Raw genomic sequence first — 21,026 nt, 5'->3', positions numbered from 1 at the left:
TTGCCCATCTGCCCCAACCCCCCCCCCCCCCTAAGCTATTGCCCGTCTCTCCAACTTCCCCGCCCATTTGGCTCTTTGTGAGCCTTTGATTTAACATAAATTGCCCCATTCAACGGCTATGATTAATTTAACTCTTAAAAAATCCAAAAAAAATTAAAAATTCAAAAAAGTTCAACACACTTGCAAATTAAACATTTAAAATCGCCCCAAAAATCCACGTTGTTAGTGATATGTGGAAATAAGAAGAAAACATTCAAAATAAAAAACATATGTTTGTAAATACTAATCGTCCTTGACCTTGCCCTTCCTCCTTTCATACGGGAAAACTTGCACAAAAACAATTACTCTTTAGAGTAAATAGTGAGGGCAATTTGATTACTCTTGCTCTCCAATAGCCATTGCCCTCCATCAAGGAGATGCTCTAAAGTGGAAACCTAAAAACTGTAGTTTGCTAATTGCAACACATTTTTTGCCAACTTCAAGCACCAACTGAGCCATGATTTTTCAGCAAATTGCAACACATTTTTTGCTAACTTTAGTAGGCTAATAAACAGAAGCGACGGTAATTTAGATAAGAGCTCTTCTTCATAGCTACAAAACGTTGAAGGAGAGAATCTCATCCAACTTGTACAATACGCTCTCGGCACAGATAATGGTACCGCATACAATAATTACATACATAAGGAGTTAAAGAGGACATTGCTGCTTGCAGCTCTACATCTTGACCCTTAGAAACATCGACAACAAACCAAATTCCCGAGGATGAAAATACGATCCTACAAATTACAAAACTGATCAAAGTCGTACCAGTCCAAACTGATAATCCTCCTCCTGATAGGCATAAGTCTGGAAAAACTTCATGGTCGCACAGCAGCCCAATCATACAAAAACGTAGGTCACTAGAAGCCGGTTAATTTAGTTTCTTCTTACCCATCCCATCAGCTTTGTCATGGCACTAACGTAAGGTGAGGGGTCCTCAATCATATCCCAACTCTTTATGACCTAGAAATTGTTAAGCTTGGCGTTCCAGGATATCTGCATAACAGTCAAACCGGGAAAAACAAAACAAAACCAAACGACCTGTAAATATTTTATAATCCAAAATATTGTCACATAAGAGCATCTGTTTCTGACTTCAATCCTTCAAATACCATCACATAATAGAATTCGGACATCCAATCTACCTGATAAGTCAATTTATGTTTGGTCGGAAAACTATAAAGGTTAAATTCGCAAAGAATCAAGAATATCAAATGTCATGGAATATACAGAGGAGGAACTTTATAGCTTACCCTTCTCGTTTAGGTCAACAGGAAGACAGCGGATCTTTGGCTGATTTTCAGCTGTCTGCAGCAGCCCAGGTTGGGGTGGAGAGCTTGTGCCACTCTGACTTGAATTACCATTTGAGGTATGTGTCCTGAGTTGATGATTCAAGTAAACCTCCAAGCTAGAATTCGCTCCACTATTTTTCTTTATCTTTAATCTTTCTCTAGTAGAAACATGAGCAAAAAAAAGGAGGAAATGAATGGGATGCGATCCAACACTTAGGAGTTTTAATATGCAACAGATGATTTTAGTGGTAGTAAACAATAGTTTCTACTCGTAGGTACCTGTCTTTTCGCTTTTCACGGTATCTCTGCAACGAGACTTTTCTGCTGGCCTGACCCTCTGCATCTTAAGGATTACCACCAAATGTTTCAATGAAAAGAAACTAGTAAATTTAATACAGAAAATAGTGAAACTTGTTTAACTGGTTAAGCCTATAAGACCTTTTCATCAGAATCCCATGGCATGCAAAGGAGTCATGTTAAGGTAGTGACTGTGGCATAAGCAAAGGGAAATGAAAGTGACAGACTGACAGTGAAACTAGTGCTAAGAGCAGTATCAGTAGTGAAGGTACATTTATGGTGTGTTTGGATGACGAACTTTACAGTTTTATAAACCTAGGCTAAATTTGTTAGGATAGCACTACAAAAATTAGATAGATGGAGTTGAAAAATGACTAGATCCAATACATTTGGGAGAACTTTCAGGTATCATTTGAAAGTCCTTTGTTTAGCATCTTTGCAGTGCATTTGTAATGTTTTAGTTGTAGCTTTGTGTGATTGAGTAGTTCATTGGTAGTGTTCTTTTAGTGCATTTTTTTAGTCTAAGGCTCCTTCGTAAATTAAATTTCCTCATTCGAAATTAGCTGAGAGACGAGTCTTTCAAAGGAGCAAGTGACATATGGAGTTAGAGATGTTACAACGAAACAGTTGGCGGTCGCGGTTTCTTTTCATTGGCCTGAGGTGACAGCAAAATTGGTTGTGATTTGAATCTTGTGATACTGGTGTAAAGGCATTAACCCTCCACCAAAATACTTCTACAAAAATAATACATCATAAAGTTACCATGCTTCTGCAAATTAGCATCACCAACTACGATTTCATAGTGCCATATCTTGCTTTACAGCTTTCTTAAACAATTAAAATTTCTCCCAAATACTCCTAAGGGAAACATACACAGCGACGAGAGGGGGAAAAAATCTAATGAGCAGTTTTACACATAAGAAAATATGACCCATACCTTCTACATACTCTCTGAAACTAATGTGTGTTTAGCATCTATAAAGATTTATATCTTTTTTTTTTTAATCTAGGATATTGGAATGCATATCCTTGGAGACCATATGACTTGCAACAATAAGCATCTTTCTGTTTAAGAACTGCATACTTTTCACTCAGATACGTGATAGGAGAGAAAATTTTGCAAATCACACAAGCAACTTCTACACTGGTACACAAATACTGAACTTACCAGGATCACGAGTGCTGTTCCCTTTCTCCCAGTACTGTTGTGTATATTCGCCGAACTTCCCTGTAAAGTTAACTGAAACTATCAATTAACTAGCCATTGATCCATTGAAATCAATTAAATAACCACCAGAAACTCAAAAGCTATAGTCCTCTAGCATAGGGTTTAGGGCATTGCTGACTGCCAAGGTCTCTATCTATCAGAAACTACAACAGCAAACATCCTTTCTTTGTGACTCCAGCCAAATTGACTCATAATTAATCAAGACTCAAGACTGAACAAAGATCTAAGCTATGTTTAGTACGGCACCCGTAGGAAGATTAAGGAAGTTGAATAGAAAATTCTTGTTTCAGCAAGCTCAAATTTTGAGCAATATTTAAAATTAAATTTACTGAAATCACATTGTCCCATGAATGAAAGAAGCCAATGCATTGAACCATATCTTGGATCTCATTTTCCATTCAGTATGTGCAGTTTTAACTAAAAGTCAAGTACACAGCTAACTACATTCCACCTAAAGTAGTTGAAGGTAAGCCAAGAAATCCTTCTGCACAAATACCTGTTTGCATTGATTGAGAAATTGTTGCACTAGGAGGGAAAGGGCCATCTTTATCGCCCGCAGTCTGATATTGGCACCGTAAGGACCTTTCTGCTGCAGCACCACCAAATTGATTGTCCAGAAGCAGATGGTTGGGCCCTGCTGCAAAGTGCAGGATTGCCCGTGCCTGCAAATCCATATATCGCTGCATTGGAAGGCTTATCTCAAGGTCTCCATTCAAATAGAAAGCTTCATTTACCTTATCAGGTGGCACTCCATCATATACATTCACCTTGCCACTGTAGAAAATTGTCATTTGCCGAACTAATGCATCAGTTGTACACTGATTTCTGCAACCACAATTTCAAATACGTTCCTTTAGAACCTAACATAAATGTATCACAAGATTGATTGCATGAAATGTTCTCACCACCCCCTAGATACATCTTAATTATAAACATATTGTTCCAATCTTTCAGCAGAAAACAGAAAATTATTTGCATCGTTTGAAATAGTATATGGCGACGTTTTGTAATCAAGAAAATGCCATATAATGCTCTACAAACAAAGTAATCTACTTTGGCTTCATAACTGTCTTAAGGAAGACGGAGAATATGCACCCTACTGGTAATGTCACTTCAATTGAATCTTTAAAATGTATGTAATCAACTCAAGCATAAGCCATGACCCATGGAGGAAAGATAAGCCTGCCACAAATTGGTAAACATGGTGCCACCCTTCGCATGTGGGGCTTCTTTAACACCTATTTAAGCAAGGTGTGAAAACGCGAATCCACTTCAGAATCTCCTTCACAAACCCATTTCCCCCTCAATCTACTAAGCTCAAATAATCATACAAGACTCGATACGGATTCTCAAAGGACAAAGCCAACATTATGACGCCAAAGTCTACTAATTTGAAGAATTTTATCCCAAAAAATTGCTTCAACTAGATAAAGTAGCATACTTCACTACTACATTGTGCTTAACATACTAGAACTACACCGAGCAGTAAAACTCAGCTAATGTCCATGCATTATAGCAAGTCAATAAAGAGTTCTAAAGAAGATGAACCTGGGACTGATGGCCGCGGTATCCGCATCGACCGGCGGATCCTCGGGAACCGATTTCGGCCGTTCATTTCTCGGATGCGTCGCTGGTTCGTCTGCGGACACTGAAGCCTGGACATCGGCGCTCGCTTCCTTAGCTGAATCAGCGGAATTCGAAGCCGCCTGTACACAGAAACCTTGCAATCAAACGAGTGCTAAGCATAAAGGAAAAAAAGTAGTGTAATTTTCTCGGGAAACAAACACATAAAAAAGTACTGACACGCTGGGTGGTGGCGGTGGTCGTCTGAGCCGAAACGACAATCTTTCTGAGAGCTCCGGCGCCGGAATCTTCGTTGGGCTCCAGCAGCGCCTTGAGGGAAATAACCTGCTGGATCGCCTGAGATTTGTTCCAAGAGGGCCGCCGCATTCCTGTACGGACACGTGGCCACCACATTTAAAAAAATTACCAAAGAAAAAGGGGAAATCCTCGTCGTTTAATTAATTAATTTCGACAATTAAATATAGACTCTGGGGAGTGCGCTGTCCCGTGATTTTAGGCGCGCCGGAAAATATGGCGATGGGGGGCGGAGGGGCAAAAGTGGAAATTAGCGAAAAGAGAGAGGAGAAAGGGAGGACCTTTTTCTTTGAGGTACTTGCGGCAGTCTTCGCGGGTGAGCTGGGAAATGTCATCCTCGGTGAGCTGGTTAAGGGGCTTCTCGAGAATGGAGGGAAACGTCGTGGTGGCGGCGTTCATGGCGGGAATTAGGCCGCCGGAGGAGGCGGACTAGCCCTACGAGTAGGAGGGCGATCTGGGCGGGTGGGTAATTTAGCGGGAGTTGGGAGGGCGAATTGGGGGGAAAAGGGCAAAGGGCAAAGCGTGAGAGTGGGGAGTGAGGAGTCGGCGCGGGGTCTCTTAAGAGTCATAAGTCGTGTGGTGACGAGTTAAGTGCTTTTGTGGGGGAAGGGGCTTTTCGGAAGCTGCGTTTCACCCTAGACTGCCACGTAATTCTATGTCTGAATGATTCTGGACTAAACCCTTTGATTTTTATGTAATTATTATTAAAAAGTTCATGATTAATTGGTGGTTTAGGGGGTTAATGCTACAGTGGTAGGGATGAAGGGAACATATAGGGGAGGGAGGGATAGTGGAAAGTGTAGGTACTAGGCCTAGCCTTCTAGGGTGTGGTTTATCAATAACTAGTTTTAATAAGGACTTGTGGGCAAATAGAAGACAAAGGGAGACTTTTATGCCATCAACATATGTAATATATAATACAATACGCAATTATATCTTTAGGATTGGATTAGAAAAGAAAAGGTCACTATATTCAAGTATATTCAAAACACCCAGCCAAAGATTTCGTATCAATTGATGTGCAATCATGTGTAGTGTGTTGTCTCGTATTGAAAAGTTAATAAATTTTACAAGGGTTTATAAAGAGTAAGGCCACTTTTTTTATTGTAAATTGATTTTATGATGAAATCTCAATTGTCTTTATTAGAGTAGAGCAAGTTAACTCATGTCTAAAAGTCTAATAGACATGTGTGATCCACATCACCTACTATTTACTATTCATGCGTTTAGCTTAAGTAGTATCGCCACACACGAGTAAGTGTGTGAAAATGTGGAGTATAACTCAACAATGGAATAATGTAATAAATAAACCTTGGAAAAGTGTATAAATAAATAGCTAAGCTACTCCAACATCAACCCGTTTAAGGAATTTAAAATTGCAGCAAAGTAATTGTATATATGTAGTTTTTTAAGCCACAGTTCGTTTACAATACAGTGAATACAAATTACAACTTAAAAGTAACTGAAGCTACCTTGTGATTCAAATAAACTAATTTTATCCTGTGTTCCATGCATCTTAGGTTAAGAAAAATGTTAGCAAAGTTGTGAAACCATTTCCTGAAACACGTTTAGTGGGTAAGGAATATTGGAACAAATTATAATTTAACATTAACCCTAGATCACAAGCATGCATAAGGGTTGAAGACAAACCTGTCGAAGCAGCCATAGCAGTACCATAGTTTCAGGAGAACGCATCTACTGATCACTTGGAGACCTTTATATTCTAATGGTGATAGATCTAAAACGTAGAATTATTTTATTTGTGAGCAGGGAATTCTCTTAAATAGAAGCAAGGTTACCCAACTTCCACCTATCGTGAAAGTTGGTTATTCAGCCGTTACATCCAATTTCAATCGTGGTGGAGCAGTTCTGATTAGTGCTTGAATTTCAAAAGCACAATTGATGTATTTCCTCAATTACAGGATGTTCTTTTACACGTAGTACAAAACTCTAACTGATTTGTATTTTCAACATATTATTTCACCTTTATCCTAACTAGTTGAGTCCTAGTATTCTTACTAGGAATTGTTAAGTTTGTTGAAGTATAAGTCCAAAATCTGATTAGAAATAAGTTGTGATGTTAATATGTGTATGCACTTATGTTAAATACTAAGTGAGAGGGTATATAGATATAAAAGGCCATGAGTGTCATGTGTGATGATCTTAGCTATTAGCTGAATGTGTGGCTGAGATCTATTTCAAATTGTCCTGATCCAGCTCAGTTTTGTAAAAGCTTTATATCTCTCTTTGCACGTTGTGTGCAAGTGTGAGAGAGACAATTAATGAAAACTGTTATTCCTCTGTGACTTTGCAGAGAAAAGAACAACCTCATTCTTCTCTCCCTGTTTTATTCCTAAACCATTCATCTTCTCTTCTTCCATAGAATTAACTCTATCAAATCTTAACATGGCCTCAGAGCCGGTTTCGATCAATTGAATCTGGGCGTGAAGCTGTGAAGTCACTGAGCTAAGTCAAAGCTCGGTGAAAGTCGCCGGAGTTTTCATTTGAGGCGAGAAAGCAACAGACGGACCAAGATGTCTGGATCTGGAAGCTCGGAGGTGAGAACCCCAATCTTCTCCGGTGAGAACTACGAGTTCTGGAGGATTAAGATGGTAACGATATTCAAATCGCTTGGGTTATGGAAGCTGGTGGACAAAGGGATTACAACCCCTGACTCGAAGAAGAAGAAGGAAGTTGAAGGGTCATCGGACGATGCAGTCGATGAAGAAATGGCTGCTGTGTTCATGAAGGATGCGAAGGCTCTAGGAATCATTCAAAATGCAGTCTCGGATCAGATCTTCCCACGAATCGCCAATGCCGAATCAGCTAAGATGGCATGGGATTTGTTGTACGGGGAGTATCACGGTGGTGATCAGGTACGATCTGTGAAATTGCAGAATCTTAGGAGAGAGTTTGAATATGCTAGGATGAGAGATGATGAGTCTTTATCTAGCTATCTTACACGGCTGAATGAGCTAATTAATCAAATGAGAACATTTGGTGAATCTCTGTCGAATGAGAGACTTGTGCAGAAGGTTCTGATTAGTCTTAGTAAACCTTATGATTCTATCTGTTTGGTTATAGAAAACACAAAGTGTCTAGAAACTGTAGAGTTGCAGGAAGTAGTTGCAATCTTGAAGAGTCAAGAACAACGGTTCGATTTACATAATGTTGATACCACTGAGAAGGCATTTGCATCATTCTCAGTAAGTTCAAAAGGGCAAAATAGGAGTGAGACTAAATATGGTCCATCGAAATTTAAGAAGAATTGGAGTTCTAATGAGAAGAAATGGGACTCAAAGTCTCGGGTTCAACAGAAACCTTTCAATAGTCCTGCATCAAATTCATATCAGTCACAGTCAATGGGTCAGGAGGGTACCAAACCACAGTGTAGAGTATGCTCTAAGTTTCATTTTGGTGAGTGTAGATATAAGGGGAAGCCCAAATGTTATAATTGTGATAAGTTTGGTCATTGGGCCAGGGAATGCACAGCAGGCAAGGTTATTCAAAAGGCAAACTGTGCCAATCAAACAGAAGTCACTGGAAATCTGTTTTATGCCAACAGTGCAATTTCTAAAAACAAAATGGATGGAGACTGGTATATTGATAGCGGGTGCAGCAATCATATGACAGGGAATGCAGATCTTCTTGTCAATATAAGAACTAATGTTGCTGGAAAGGTTCAAATGCCCACTGGTGATTTGGTAAATGTTGCTGGAATAGGCTCTTTGGAAATAGATACAAATAAAGGAAAGAAGTATATCAGGGAAGTCATGCACTTGCCCGGATTGAAAGAAAACTTACTAAGTGTGGGGCAAATGGATGAGCATGGATACTACCTATTATTTGGAGGAAACATGTGCAGTGTGTTTGATGGACCTTCATTGGAGACTCTTGTCATCAAAGTAAAGAAGAAGGAAAATAGGTGTTATCCTCTCTCCCTGTTGAAAAATACTCAGTTTGCTTTGAATGCTAGTATTGGTTCACATTCTACCTGGATTTGGCACAAGAGATTAGGACATCTAAATCTCAAGAGCCTTAAACAACTTAGGGAGCATGATATGGTGCATGGTCTTCCACAACTTGAAGATACTAAGGGTGTGTGTGAAGGGTGTCAGTTGGGAAAACAACATCGTGACTGGTTTCCAAAAGGGCAAGCTTGGAGAGCAAATAATCCCCTGGAGCTGATACATACTGATTTGTGTGGCCCTATGCAAACTGAATCTGTTGCTGGAAATAAGTATTTCATGCTTCTCATTGATGATCATACCAGAATGTCATGGGTCTATTTTCTAAGACAAAAATCTGAGGCTCTAACTTGTTTCAAGAAATTTAGAGCTATGGTGGAATTACAAAAGGGTCTCAAAATAAAGTGTTTAAGGAGTGACAGAGGAGGAGAGTTTGTGTCAAATGAATTTAATGAATTCTTAGAGAATGAAGGGATTCAAAGACAACTATCTATGGCCTACACTCCACAGCAAAATGGAGTAGTGGAGAGGAAGAATAGAACGGTTGTAGAAATGGCTAAGGCAATGCTTCATGATAAAAGCATGCCATACTTTCTGTGGGCAGAAGCAGTACACACAGCTGTGTACATTTTGAACAGATCACCTATAAAAGCACTCAATAATTTAACATCATTTGAGGCTTACAGTGGCAGAAAACCAGGGGTTGGCCATTTAAAGGTGTTTGGATCAGTATGCTATGTGCATATACCATCTGAAATGAGGCAGAAGCTAGATGCTAAGAGTGTCAAAGGTGTGTTTGTTGGATATGCTACATGTGAGAAGGGATACAGAGTGTTTGATCCATGCACTATGAAGTTAATTCTTTCAAGAGATGTAGTTTTTGATGAAACTATAACCTGGAATTGGAAGGAACATTCAGAGAATTCTGTTGCTGTGACCCACATTCAGAATTCACATGAGTTGGGTGAGATTCAAGACAGTGCCTCCAGTTCCTATACCTCATCTCATACTGAAGAACAAGAAAGCAGCATTCAAGAATCTGTTGAGATCCCTCAGTCTTATGATCATACTCCAGTGAAATGGAGAAATATAAATGATATTATGGCACAGTGCAATCTCTGTATTGTGGAACCTGAAAAATTTGAAAAAGCTGCACAAGATCAGGCTTGGATAAAGGCAATGGAAGAAGAACTGCAAATGATTGAGAAAAATGGAACTTGGGAGCTTGTTGACAGACCAAGTGATAAGCAGGTGATTGGAGTTAAATGGGTGTTCAAAACCAAGTTGAACTTAGATGGTTCAGTCCAAAAGAACAAGGCAAGACTAGTTGCCAAGGGGTATGTGCAGAAACCAGGAATTGACTACAATGAGACTTTTGCCCCGGTTGCAAGATTGGACACAATCCGAACCTTGATAGCTCTTGCTGCACAGAGAAGCTGGAAATTATATCAACTAGATGTTAAATCTGCTTTTCTGAATGGAGAATTGCAGGAAGAAGTATATGTAGATCAACCTGAGGGGTTTGTAGTTAATGGCAGGGAGGACAAGGTCTACAAATTGCATAAGGCTCTTTATGGGTTAAAACAGGCACCTAGAGCCTGGTATGGAGAGATTGACAGTTATTTTGCTAAGTGTGGGTTTGAGAAAAGCTTAAGTGAAGCAACTCTCTATACTAAGACAAGGGGAGAAAAGGATATACTAATAGTCTCCATATATGTGGATGATATTGTGTATACTGGAAACAATCAAGACATGCTGGATGAGTTCAAAGAAGATATGAAGGAAAAGTATGAGATGTCAGACTTGGGCCTTCTTCACCATTTTCTGGGGATGGGGATAATTCAAACAGAATCTAGCATCTTCATTCATCAAAAGAAGTATGCCTCTTCCCTGTTGGATAAGTTTGGATTGAAAGAATGTAAATCTGTCTCTATACCTCTTGTGGCTACTGAAAAGTTGAGTAAAGAAGATGGCAGTGGTGCAGCAGATGAAGAGAAATACAGAAAGCTTGTAGGCAGTTTACTGTATCTTACTGCTACAAGGCCGGATGTGATGTATGCAGCTAGCTTACTAGCTAGATATATGCATTGTCCTACAAATAAGCACTATGGAACAGCCAAGAGAGTGCTCAGGTATGTCAAAGGGACACTGGATTATGGTTTGAAGTATGAGAAAGGTAAGAAGGCAGTCTTGGTTGGTTTTTGCGATAGTGACTGGGGAGGATCACCTGAAGACAGCAAAAGCACTTCAGGTTATGCCTTCTCCTTTGGAAGTGGAGTGTTCTCATGGGCTTCAGTGAAGCAAAGTTGTGTTGCTCTTTCTACTGCAGAAGCAGAGTACATTAGTGCTTCTGAAGCCACAGCTCAGGCTATTTGGCTCAGATTTGTTTTGGAGGATTTTGGAGAACTACAAACAGAAGCAACTCCTCTGCAGTGTGATAATACATATGCAATTTCAATCACTAAGAATCCAGTGTTTCATCAGCGGACAAAACACATCGATAGGAGATACCATTTCATCAAAGATGCTCTGCAGCAAGGAATAATCGATTTGATCTACTGTCCTACCAAAGAGCAAGTAGCAGACATCTTTACCAAAGCCTTACCAAAAGAAAGGTTTAACTATCTCAGAGACAAGCTAGGAGTTATATCAGCTTTGGACTTAAAGGGGAGTGTTGAAGTATAAGTCCAAAATCTGATTAGAAATAAGTTGTGATGTTAATATGTGTATGCACTTATGTTAAATACTAAGTGAGAGGGTATATAGATATAAAAGGCCATGAGTGCCATGTGTGATGGTCTTAGCTATTAGCTGAATGTGTGGCTGAGATCTATTTCAAATTGTCCTGATCCAGCTCAGTTTTGTAAAAGCTTTATATCTCTCTTTGCACGTTGTGTGCAAGTGTGAGATAGACAATTAATGAAAACTGTTATTCCTCTGTGACTTTGCAGAGAAAAGAACAACCTCATTCTTCTCTCCCTGTTTTATTCCTAAACCATTCATCTTCTCTTCTTCCATAGAATTAACTCTATCAAATCTTAACAAAGTTTTGGTGAGGGAGCCAATTGCTAATATATATCAGTAAACAAAGCTTTAATTCAAGGGCACTGCCATAATATTTATGCAACTCCAGAGGATCAATTTTTCAATTTTTCAAGACCACTTAATTAATTTCTTGAATGTAATATTCTTTGAGGACAAACATCTATAGCAAAACCAAAGCAACACATTAAATCTAAGCTACCATATATATATGTGTGTACACACGATATACACACACACTGCAGCAGAAACCAAAAATAGGGCAGCTCGTGCAAGAGACCAACACACACACACACACAGACACAGCAGCAGCACACCCAGTTACCTGTATAGATACAGGCAACAATCAGAATTAGCTCAATTAGGTGTTGAAGAAGATAGTTAATTAGCAAGGTTATGTTGGGGAGGTCGATGTAAGTATTGTAATTATCTCTTCATCTCCTGATCATATATATTTGACATCAAGAAACTGCTTGCATACATTATATATACGCAGTAATTTGTAACAGATATCTTTCATACTGAAGAGAGAAAATTTACAGAGGCTTCTTTGGAAATATTTAAAAATAAAAGATTTTGAAAACTACATAAATTCATTTCAAATTCAACACTAAACAAACCCTGAATTAATTAATTCAACACTCTTCACATCTGGCATTGCGAAAACTGTCATGTAACGAGGATATATCACAAAGTTATGTGTGAGAGATAGAGAGAGAGGCGATACTTCATCGGGATAGCAAGTATTTCTCACGTGCACTATCTGGTATGTAATGTCCCTTCACATCTGGCATTGTGAAAACTCTCATGTAACGAGGATATTAATAGGAATTTTACCACACACGCGAAAGGGTTAAAAACTCTTATAAAACTTGCAAGAATGACAAAGTTATTGTAGTATAAACAGATCTTGCAAGGTCGTTCTCCATATTGATTATTAAATAATTCGAAGAAAACCAAATTCCAAATAATTATTGTAAAGTAGAAAAAGTAGAAATTGAGATGATTGATTTTATGGCCTACTTAAATTAAAATGAAATTGATTAATAAAAGTAAATTAATTTGCAATATTAAAGATGAAGAAAAAGGAAACAGTTTTGAAGAAATCAAATTAAGAAAACACTAGGGATCCACCGTCACCTTAACAATTCTATATAGTTCTCCTAATTACTTATGACTTATACATGCATATTTCGAAGGTTAGGTTTTCCTAATATATGCCTACTTGGACCCCCAACATAGAGCATATATCAAACATGCAATCCGTCTGTGGTATTCAGATCAAATTTAAACATTCATGACTCATTAAGTTTTGTGAAACTTTTTGAAAAATCATGCAACCCTTAAGACGTGGTATTCATCCTAAATGAACTTCCACATATTAATCACGAGAAGCCTTTGTCAATTTCAGAGACCAACCTTCGACCAAAATTGCATTAAATTACTTTTCTAAACATTATAATGGTGATCAAGCATCAAGATAATTAGATAGTTTAAACCCATGATTAATAATTCGAAAAGGTGCATGCATATAATCATAAGCAAATTGAAGAGAAACTACATATTCTTACTTAGACTCATGGCCTCACCCTAGCAAACAGAGAATTAGTTAGACATATTCATAATAGACATCACAAAGTTCTTTATTAAAATAATAAAAGATAAAAAACACCTAGAATGGAAAAAGTCTGAAAATCTCTACGTTTGGCCAATTCCCTCTCTTCAAGAACGCACGGAAAAGAAGTAGAAGCAAGAAATAGGCCGGCCAAGCTTATTTAACCTAGTAGAAATTAAATCCTCCTAATAAAAGGTCTTCCAATCCAACTAGGAAACTAAATAACTAAAATAAAATAGGAAATATAACCCTAAATTAAATGAGAATTTCGCCTAAAATCTGAACAACCACATTTTGGACCCCTAAACTGCTCCAAAACTGGCCCAATATTACTGAAATTAAGGTTTAGAATCTTTTGAACACTTCTCCAGAAGGTCACGAACCCATCATAGGTCATCTTGGGCTCCAAAAACACAAGAAACATCATTTTCCAACACTGCGCACTGCTCTTTTATTCCATCACCAGAAAATAACCGCTTGGTGGAAAAATTCCAAATTTTGACATGAACACACCAAGAGACACACAAAAGTTGTCCAATTTGAATCACTCCAAAATTCGTCCGATTGATCATGTTTTTCTTTAGAGGAAATCAGATGTCCTATATTGAAAATACAAATCAAAGTATCAAAATTCTAGCAAAATGATTACCAAAACATACTAAGAATAGGGTAAAATATATAATATGAAATTGACTCATCAGATATATCGCAAAGTTATGTGTGTGTGTGAGAGAGAGGCGATACATCGTCGGGATAGCAAGTATTTCTCATGTGCACTATCTGGTATGTAATGTCTCTTCACATCTGGCATTACAAAAACTCTCATGTAACGAGGATATATCGCAAAGTTGTTTGTGTGTGTGTGTGTGAGAGAGAGAGAGAGAGAGAGAGAGAGAGAGAGAGAGAGGGGCAATACATCATCAGGATAGCAAGTATTTCTCACGTGCACTATCTGATATGTAATGTTAGAAGTGCAGGCCACAATACATACTGGACTGCTTATTAAGTACTACACAGCATATTCATGAGTGCAGAAAATTGCGCAATAACTGTATATATATAAACCGAAGGTAGCTAGTCCAAACTGGTTACTGCTGCTGCAGCTGCATTTGCATATATACATCTCATAGTTGATATAATTAAACATCGGTGGCAGTCGCAGGAACACAAGTGCTAGCAATCATCAACAGCGATTTTTTGATTTCCAAATATCCTAAGCCAGTGAAGCGTCCCTTTCTCAGCTTATTGTACGTGCAGTATACACTATACACAGTGTAGTCAGAAGGGTTGCTTCCTGCAACACCCAATCCCTTGTGCTATTTGATGGACCATATATAAACACAGAAGTACTGTTTAAACGTTAACCTAGGCCCTCAACAACCCAAAATAATCCGAAGGCCCAACAGGACTTGTAGGCCTGGCTAGTTTATTTTCCACTTTTAGTCCACATTATCTTTCAAAAGTTAATATTAACGGGTAATCTCAAACTAACACTGCTCGACTCCTTATAATTAATAGGTAATTCCATTTTGCAAAAGGAAACTGTTATTAGCACTCCAAAAATCTCATTATACACTCCTCACAAGTGTATTTTTCTTTCTAATTATAGAAAGTTTGGAGTGCCAAATGAGATTTTTGAAGTGCTAATAACAATTTCCTTACAAAATGCCATGATGTAAATCAATGTGTTTGGTTAGTTTGCTGACATGGTTAATGTGGGCTCCACATTTGATTTTCTTGTTTTGTGCCATGTAGCTTTAAAATTGAGTGAAAGTTCATGGACTATTGCTCCAGTTTTTACAAAACACAAAACTATCCTGTATTTTGATCTCACACAACACAACCCCGCACTAATCTCTTTTCATTTAAAGTTGCCATAATCAGATAGCCATATCGAAATTTATGTGGAGAAATTGATCAATTTTCACATGAGTGGCCTTGTGAGTGTGTGACATTGATCTAAGAAAACCTTAGTGACTTGCCTTCTTTAACAAAAACAAGTGATCCAACAAATTATTCTGAGTCTTCCCTCCCCAAGGTGGCTAGTTTTTTTTTTTTTTTTTTTTTTTTTTGCCTTAAATGCAACCAAACCCAGAACCCATTAAATCACTGTGCCAGATTCACCGACCTTTCCACAGCCCTTCCTTTCCCAGCTGCTGGAGACCTGGCCAAGCCTTGGCCCTTACTTATAGGAAGGTTGTAGGGTTTCATTTAATACAATTGTTCATCTTTTTTTTTTTTTTTTTTTTTGTCAAAGATAGAGTATATTAAATCCTTAGAGAAAGGTTAATATCTTGGGCCAAGATATTAAACAAAAATTCAGGCCTAATACAATCCCAAACAAAAGCCCTTCTCTTCTTACATACATACTTAGCCACCAAGTGAGCAGCTTTGTTACTCTCTCTAGGCACGAAGACGAAGGCCACAGACTGCATCCTACGTACTAGAGACCCAATGTTACCAAGAAAACATTCAAGCCTAAAATCATGGCTTAGTTCCTTTCTGATCATTTGGACAATAGCCTTAGCATTAGATTCTATAATTACATTTTCAAATTCCCACAACAAACAAAATTCGAGGGCCTCTTGAATTGCTGCCGCCTCCTCTACAGCTACCGAATGGAATCTCATAGTTCCCGAGCCACCCACACCTTGAAGCACACCAACAAAATCCCAAACCACCCATCCCACCCCTGCCCGCTGCGTCTCTTTGCACCAAGCCACGTCAGTGTTAATTTTTATCTTCCCAAAATAAGGTTTCTGCCATTGGATCTTACGTACTCCTTCAACTAGAGCCTTCGTGGACTTACCCGGCCGCGACTTCTGCTTCCCCTTTTCCACAACATTTCTATATTTGGCTAAACTCATTTTCCAAGCCTCCAAAATCTCAATTGGTTGATAGATTCTCTGATTAAAAATCACATCATTTCTGTTCTTCCATAACCGCCAAAGGCCAAAAACAAATTCTTGCAGAAGTTCCATTCTGTTATCTAATTCGTCAACCCGGCTACAGAATCTAGACCAGCTTTGAAGGAAGTCAGAGCCCTCCAACTTGAATGAGTTGAGTTGAAGAGGTGAACAGAACCAGAACCGGTGGCTGGTTTCACAATGGAAGAAAAGGTGATTATCCGTTTCATCAACTTGTATGCACACCCCACAGACGTTATCACTCTTATATGCCGGTGCTTAAGATTTCTTCTCACCGCCAAAGCACGATTACAGCATTTCCATATGAAAAATCTCATCTTACTGGGAACATCCAGGCGCCAAATCGATCCCCATAGCTAGTCATTACTTTTTGAGTAATGTTAAAAGGATCATCTATTTAAACTGTATTTTGTAAATCATATGATATAGTTATTGACGATTGAATTATTATTTAAGTGTTAATTAACATGCTTATTTTATGTTGATAACACGTCACATGATTTACAAATTTAGTTTAAAATTTCAATTTACCTAATATTACTCTTAATTTTTTAGTGAATAAAATATTAGGTTTTTATTCATGCATCTCATAAATTATTGTAGAATAGGGCAAATCTCCCCTTCTATTTTTTTTTTGCCAATACCACCCCATATATAATTATTATTTTATCAAAAAAGAAAAAGAAAGTCCATGTATTATAAAACAACAAAAATGTATCGTTGTGGACGGATCAGGATCCTCTCCTGAGCAGATGGAGAGGATCCTCCTGACCAGGCCCATCGGGCCGCTCATTTTTTATCCAACGGTTATAATTATTATAACTTTAAGAGGGGCCCCATGTTTGTAACCGTTGGATAAAAAATGAACGGCCCGATGGGCCTGGTCAGGAGGATCCTCTCCATCTGCTCAGAAGAGGATCCTGGTCCGTTGTGGACCATGTCCCTTGTACAAATATGGGTCCCCCTGCGAATTTAATAGGCCTACCATGCTAGAAATTGGAATAGAATGATGTTGAGAGAGGGATAGACTCATAGAGGGAGAGGGAAAGGAAGCAATAATGGTGGTCTGCACAAAAGGGTAGGGGTGTGCTGCATAAGAGGGGCATTAGGGTTCAACCTTGACTCAAATGTTCCGTGTTCGTCTCGTACGGCACAACATCCCTCCCACCCTCCTACACACGGGTGCTCTCACCCATTTACCCCAAAACCCACGTACTTTTCCAAATATCATATTTCTACCACTCTTGATTCTTTTTTTGTTTTTTTGAATGAAGTGCTGATTTAGTCTCTAAATTATTACCTCAATGAAAATTAAGTTCTTAAATTAGTTTTTGGATAAAAAAATTCCTAAATTCATAAAAATGGCTAATTTCATCCCTACTATTATATTCAAAGTTATTTTATCTAATTTTTCGTCAACTTAAGTCACTTGACACATTTTAAAATGTAATACTGTCATTTTCTTGCCTATAAGCCCTTAACATTTTATATAGACTGTGAATCTAACATCTAATTTGCCTTCCAAAGTCAACTCCATACATTATTTTTTTATAAAAAAAATTACCAATTTACCTTCCAATGTGTATCACATGCAAGTAACGTGACTTAAAGTGATGAAAATTGAATATAGTAGCTTCGAATCTAATATTAGGGATATCATTGGCAAATTTTTATAATTCAAGCATTGATTTTTCTCAAGAAAAAAAAAAGTTTTAGGGGACCTAATTTTCACTTAGGTTATAATTCAAAAACTAAATTGGCTAGTTCACCTTTTTTTTATGGTAAAACTAGTTACTTTTATATAAATTGGTCAATTGTCCATAAATAACATGGATATTGTCACTCAACTTGGATCTTATTACATGTAAAACATAATGAGTGTGATGGTTTTATCGAAAATATCACAACCCGTCCCGAAGGTACTTTTGACGGGAATGTGAAATGACGGAAGTACCCTCGACGGTTTTAAGGTACGTGTGGGCGACATATATTTTGGGACTAAATATACATTTTCCATAAGCTTTTGGAAAATTATATAAGTTGATTTAAAATAAGGTTATTTGTATTTTGTGGTTAGGGAGTTAAGAAAATGGTTGGTGATGGTTTTTGGATGGACCACACACACAAACACACAGTCAAACCTCTCTCTCTCTCTTCCCCATTCAGTCTCTCTCTCCCCCTCGAACGTACGGACGAAGCACCAACCCTCCAAATCATCGCGGATCGATGCCAAAAAGGTGAGATTCTTCATCCTTTCAACTCCCTAATTCGAATGGTACTAATTTTAGAACTGGAAACCTTCGAAAGCTCATGAAATCCAAACCCCAGTATTTTAGTACTGTTCATGTGGACGTGAAATGTTGAGTTTCAGGGAATTCTAAGCTTATAGTGAGCTTAGTGAGGTCCTAAGGAAGCTCGGGGACGTTCGTTTGGAAGTTTTGGACGTCGGGATCGTCGAGTTCGAAGTTGGCCGGTTTTTGTAGGATTTCTCTGGTGAGATTCCGTGATTTTTAGAGCCTTAAAGTAGTATAGCGTGAAACTACATGTTTAGGGCTTCATTTTGATATAAATTACGAAGAAAATGGTTGAGAAACGAAGGAGAACAAGGCATTTGAAATTTGCCCAGTTTTCCGGCCACCGGAAAACTCAGTCCGGCGAGCTCACGAGGAAGAAGATGCGCGTGGGCGCGCGTGAACCCGTGCCTGTCCTGGCGCGTGGGGGCGCGTGCCACGTCAAAAAATTATTTTAAAAATTTGTCGACGTCCATGACGTCGAGTAGGTCACTGTGGTATATTCATATACTCAAATTGAGCACCGTATGAGAAGTTATTAAGAATTGTTGGTGGTATGCTTTAAAATAACGTTATTTTAGTTGGTTCGCATATAGGTGATACCTATCCCGAGGACGAGCGCATCCAGGGACGTCACGGGGGTTACGACTCTTCGACTTATCTGTGAGTGGGCAGTTTTGTTTTCATATTACCTATATACTACTGTTTTTCCCAGAAAATGCGTTTATATGAAAATATGATTTAAATTGCCATGCATGCAATTGTTGAGATATTTAAATTGATAATTGATGCATATATATGTGAATTGACGATGTGGACGCACAGGTGAGTTTATATTGCGTTGTGAGCTCATAAACTGCACCTTTGGTATTAGTGCTTATAGTATTCACCACACTGCACGCTCGCCTTGCATCCAAGTAGGTGGATGTCGTACAGACCACTAGAGGTGGTTCCGACATGCCAGTCGTACAGACCATTAGAGGGGTTCCGAATGGTGGGTGACTTTAGATTATGTGCACAGATGATTGATGAGAGAAGCACTAGAGCGTATTATTTCACCATCTTAGTCGTACAGACTACTTTAGGTAGTTCCGACTTATGTGCAGTGTAGTGCCGTACAGGTCACAGTTGGTGACTTCGGCACGGTCGTACAGGTCACAGTTGGTGACTCCGGCTATATGGGATATTGAGCTATAGAATTAGCCGTACAGGACCACTGCAGGGTCTCCGGTTGATTTATTATTTCACCTGAGTTATATTGATGCATTCATATTATATTTTGGCATGGCATGGCATATTCTTTCTGAGATGTTATGTTGATAGATGATGAGCTGAGTTTTGATGATTTGCGTATATATATATGTTTATATACTATTTTTCTGGGAAAGTATACAGGTTTTACAGCGAGGGGTTAGAAATGTTTTGATGAAATGTTTTCGAAAAGTTTTGTTTTACTGACCCACTCAATTTTGTTTTGCGCCCCTCCAGGTTCTAGTTAGCAGTCGGTGGCTCACGAGGTTTTCTTCGGCGTTCTGATAGACTTCCTGCATGTAGGACTCACCTGCGGGTGTTGTAATTTAGTTTGGTCCTACTTGACTGCACCTAGTTGCTTAAGCTCTATTTATGTGTGTGTTCACACTTTAACTCACTTTAGCATGCTATTGGGTTATATTTGCTAGTTGTTGGTTTTTACTTCTTCAAAATTCTCGTATCTTTTGCTCCCGCATCGTACTTATGGTTACGTCACGCTCACGTGACGGCTAGCACGCCTTGATTCTAGGATCAGGGTGTTTCAGTTTGGTATCAGAGCCTAGGTTGCAGTCCTGGACATCTTGAGAATTCCCTTGTGTCTTCTGTCAGAACTTTACCGCCTCGTGGATAGCCACTTTGTTCATATGAGCTTAGTTTCCCCGATTTAATTTAGTTATGGGAAACTACTACTACTGTGATTCAGTCTGTTATCCGTTCTTCCCAAATGACTCCTTTTGAGAATGGTTATAAGTTGAATCTGAATCACTTTATGGAAATGAGGAACCTGAGGGAGCAGAGTGTTGGCTTACTCACCTGGAAAAGACATTTTGGATTATTGCAGAGTCAAAGGAACCTTCCTTCTGATAGGTGGGTCGAGACGACTACCTGGTTTGGGTTATGAATTTGTATCCTGGTGGAGACAGGAGTATTATTCGTTGTCACCGGAGGAAACAACCGATTGAGAATTGTTAAAGAAAAGATTTATTCCTTCGGCATATTGATGATAAGAAGCAGAAATTCATAAATTTGAGACAAGGAAAGATGACGGCGAATGAATATTATAGAAAGTTTACAAATTTGCCTCGTTACTATTCGGATGTTGTTGCTAATCCGGTGGGAATGTTAAGTCATTTTAAGTTGGGTGTTAAGAAGATGTGGCGTTCTTTGGCGACCACTACCCACTGTACTTATTACAAGG

At 38.6% G+C, this 21,026-nt stretch overlaps 2 protein-coding genes across 10 annotated transcripts; both read right to left on the bottom strand.

The window, feature by feature from the left end:
* Window positions 1-566: 566 nt before the first annotated feature.
* Window positions 567-5,305, bottom strand: LOC126609411 (protein TIFY 4B-like). 9 transcript variants are annotated; one of them, XM_050277348.1, is made up of 9 exons: window positions 5,016-5,303; window positions 4,660-4,808; window positions 4,405-4,562; window positions 3,591-3,681; window positions 3,353-3,536; window positions 2,797-2,868; window positions 1,611-1,674; window positions 1,293-1,489; window positions 567-1,035 (listed from the first exon to the last, which is right to left on the bottom strand). In XM_050277348.1, exons 1-9 carry the CDS (start codon window positions 5,131-5,133, stop codon window positions 1,013-1,015), a joined length of 1,056 nt encoding a protein of 351 aa, XP_050133305.1. In that variant the 5' UTR covers window positions 5,134-5,303; the 3' UTR covers window positions 567-1,012. The 9 variants fall into 9 exon arrangements, with proteins under 9 accessions (XP_050133305.1, XP_050133306.1, XP_050133309.1 ...); XM_050277349.1 differs by having other exon boundaries at window positions 1,611-1,668; XM_050277352.1 differs by having other exon boundaries at window positions 1,611-1,668; window positions 2,797-2,856; window positions 5,016-5,302.
* Window positions 5,306-14,498: 9,193 nt separating this feature from the next.
* On the bottom strand, window positions 14,499-16,340 carry LOC126609166 (uncharacterized). Its single transcript, XM_050277159.1, has 2 exons — window positions 15,726-16,340; window positions 14,499-14,675 (listed from the first exon to the last, which is right to left on the bottom strand). Exons 1-2 carry the CDS (start codon window positions 16,338-16,340, stop codon window positions 14,499-14,501), a joined length of 792 nt encoding a protein of 263 aa, XP_050133116.1.
* Between the last annotated feature and the right edge of the window lie 4,686 nt (window positions 16,341-21,026).

The sequence above is a fragment of the Malus sylvestris genome, chromosome 16 (genome assembly GCF_916048215.2).
Source record: "Malus sylvestris chromosome 16, drMalSylv7.2, whole genome shotgun sequence".
In the NCBI taxonomy this organism is placed as follows: Eukaryota; Viridiplantae; Streptophyta; class Magnoliopsida; order Rosales; family Rosaceae; genus Malus; species Malus sylvestris.
The sequence above is the reverse complement of the archived record's forward strand: the minus strand, read 5'-3'. Positions and strand labels throughout refer to the sequence as shown.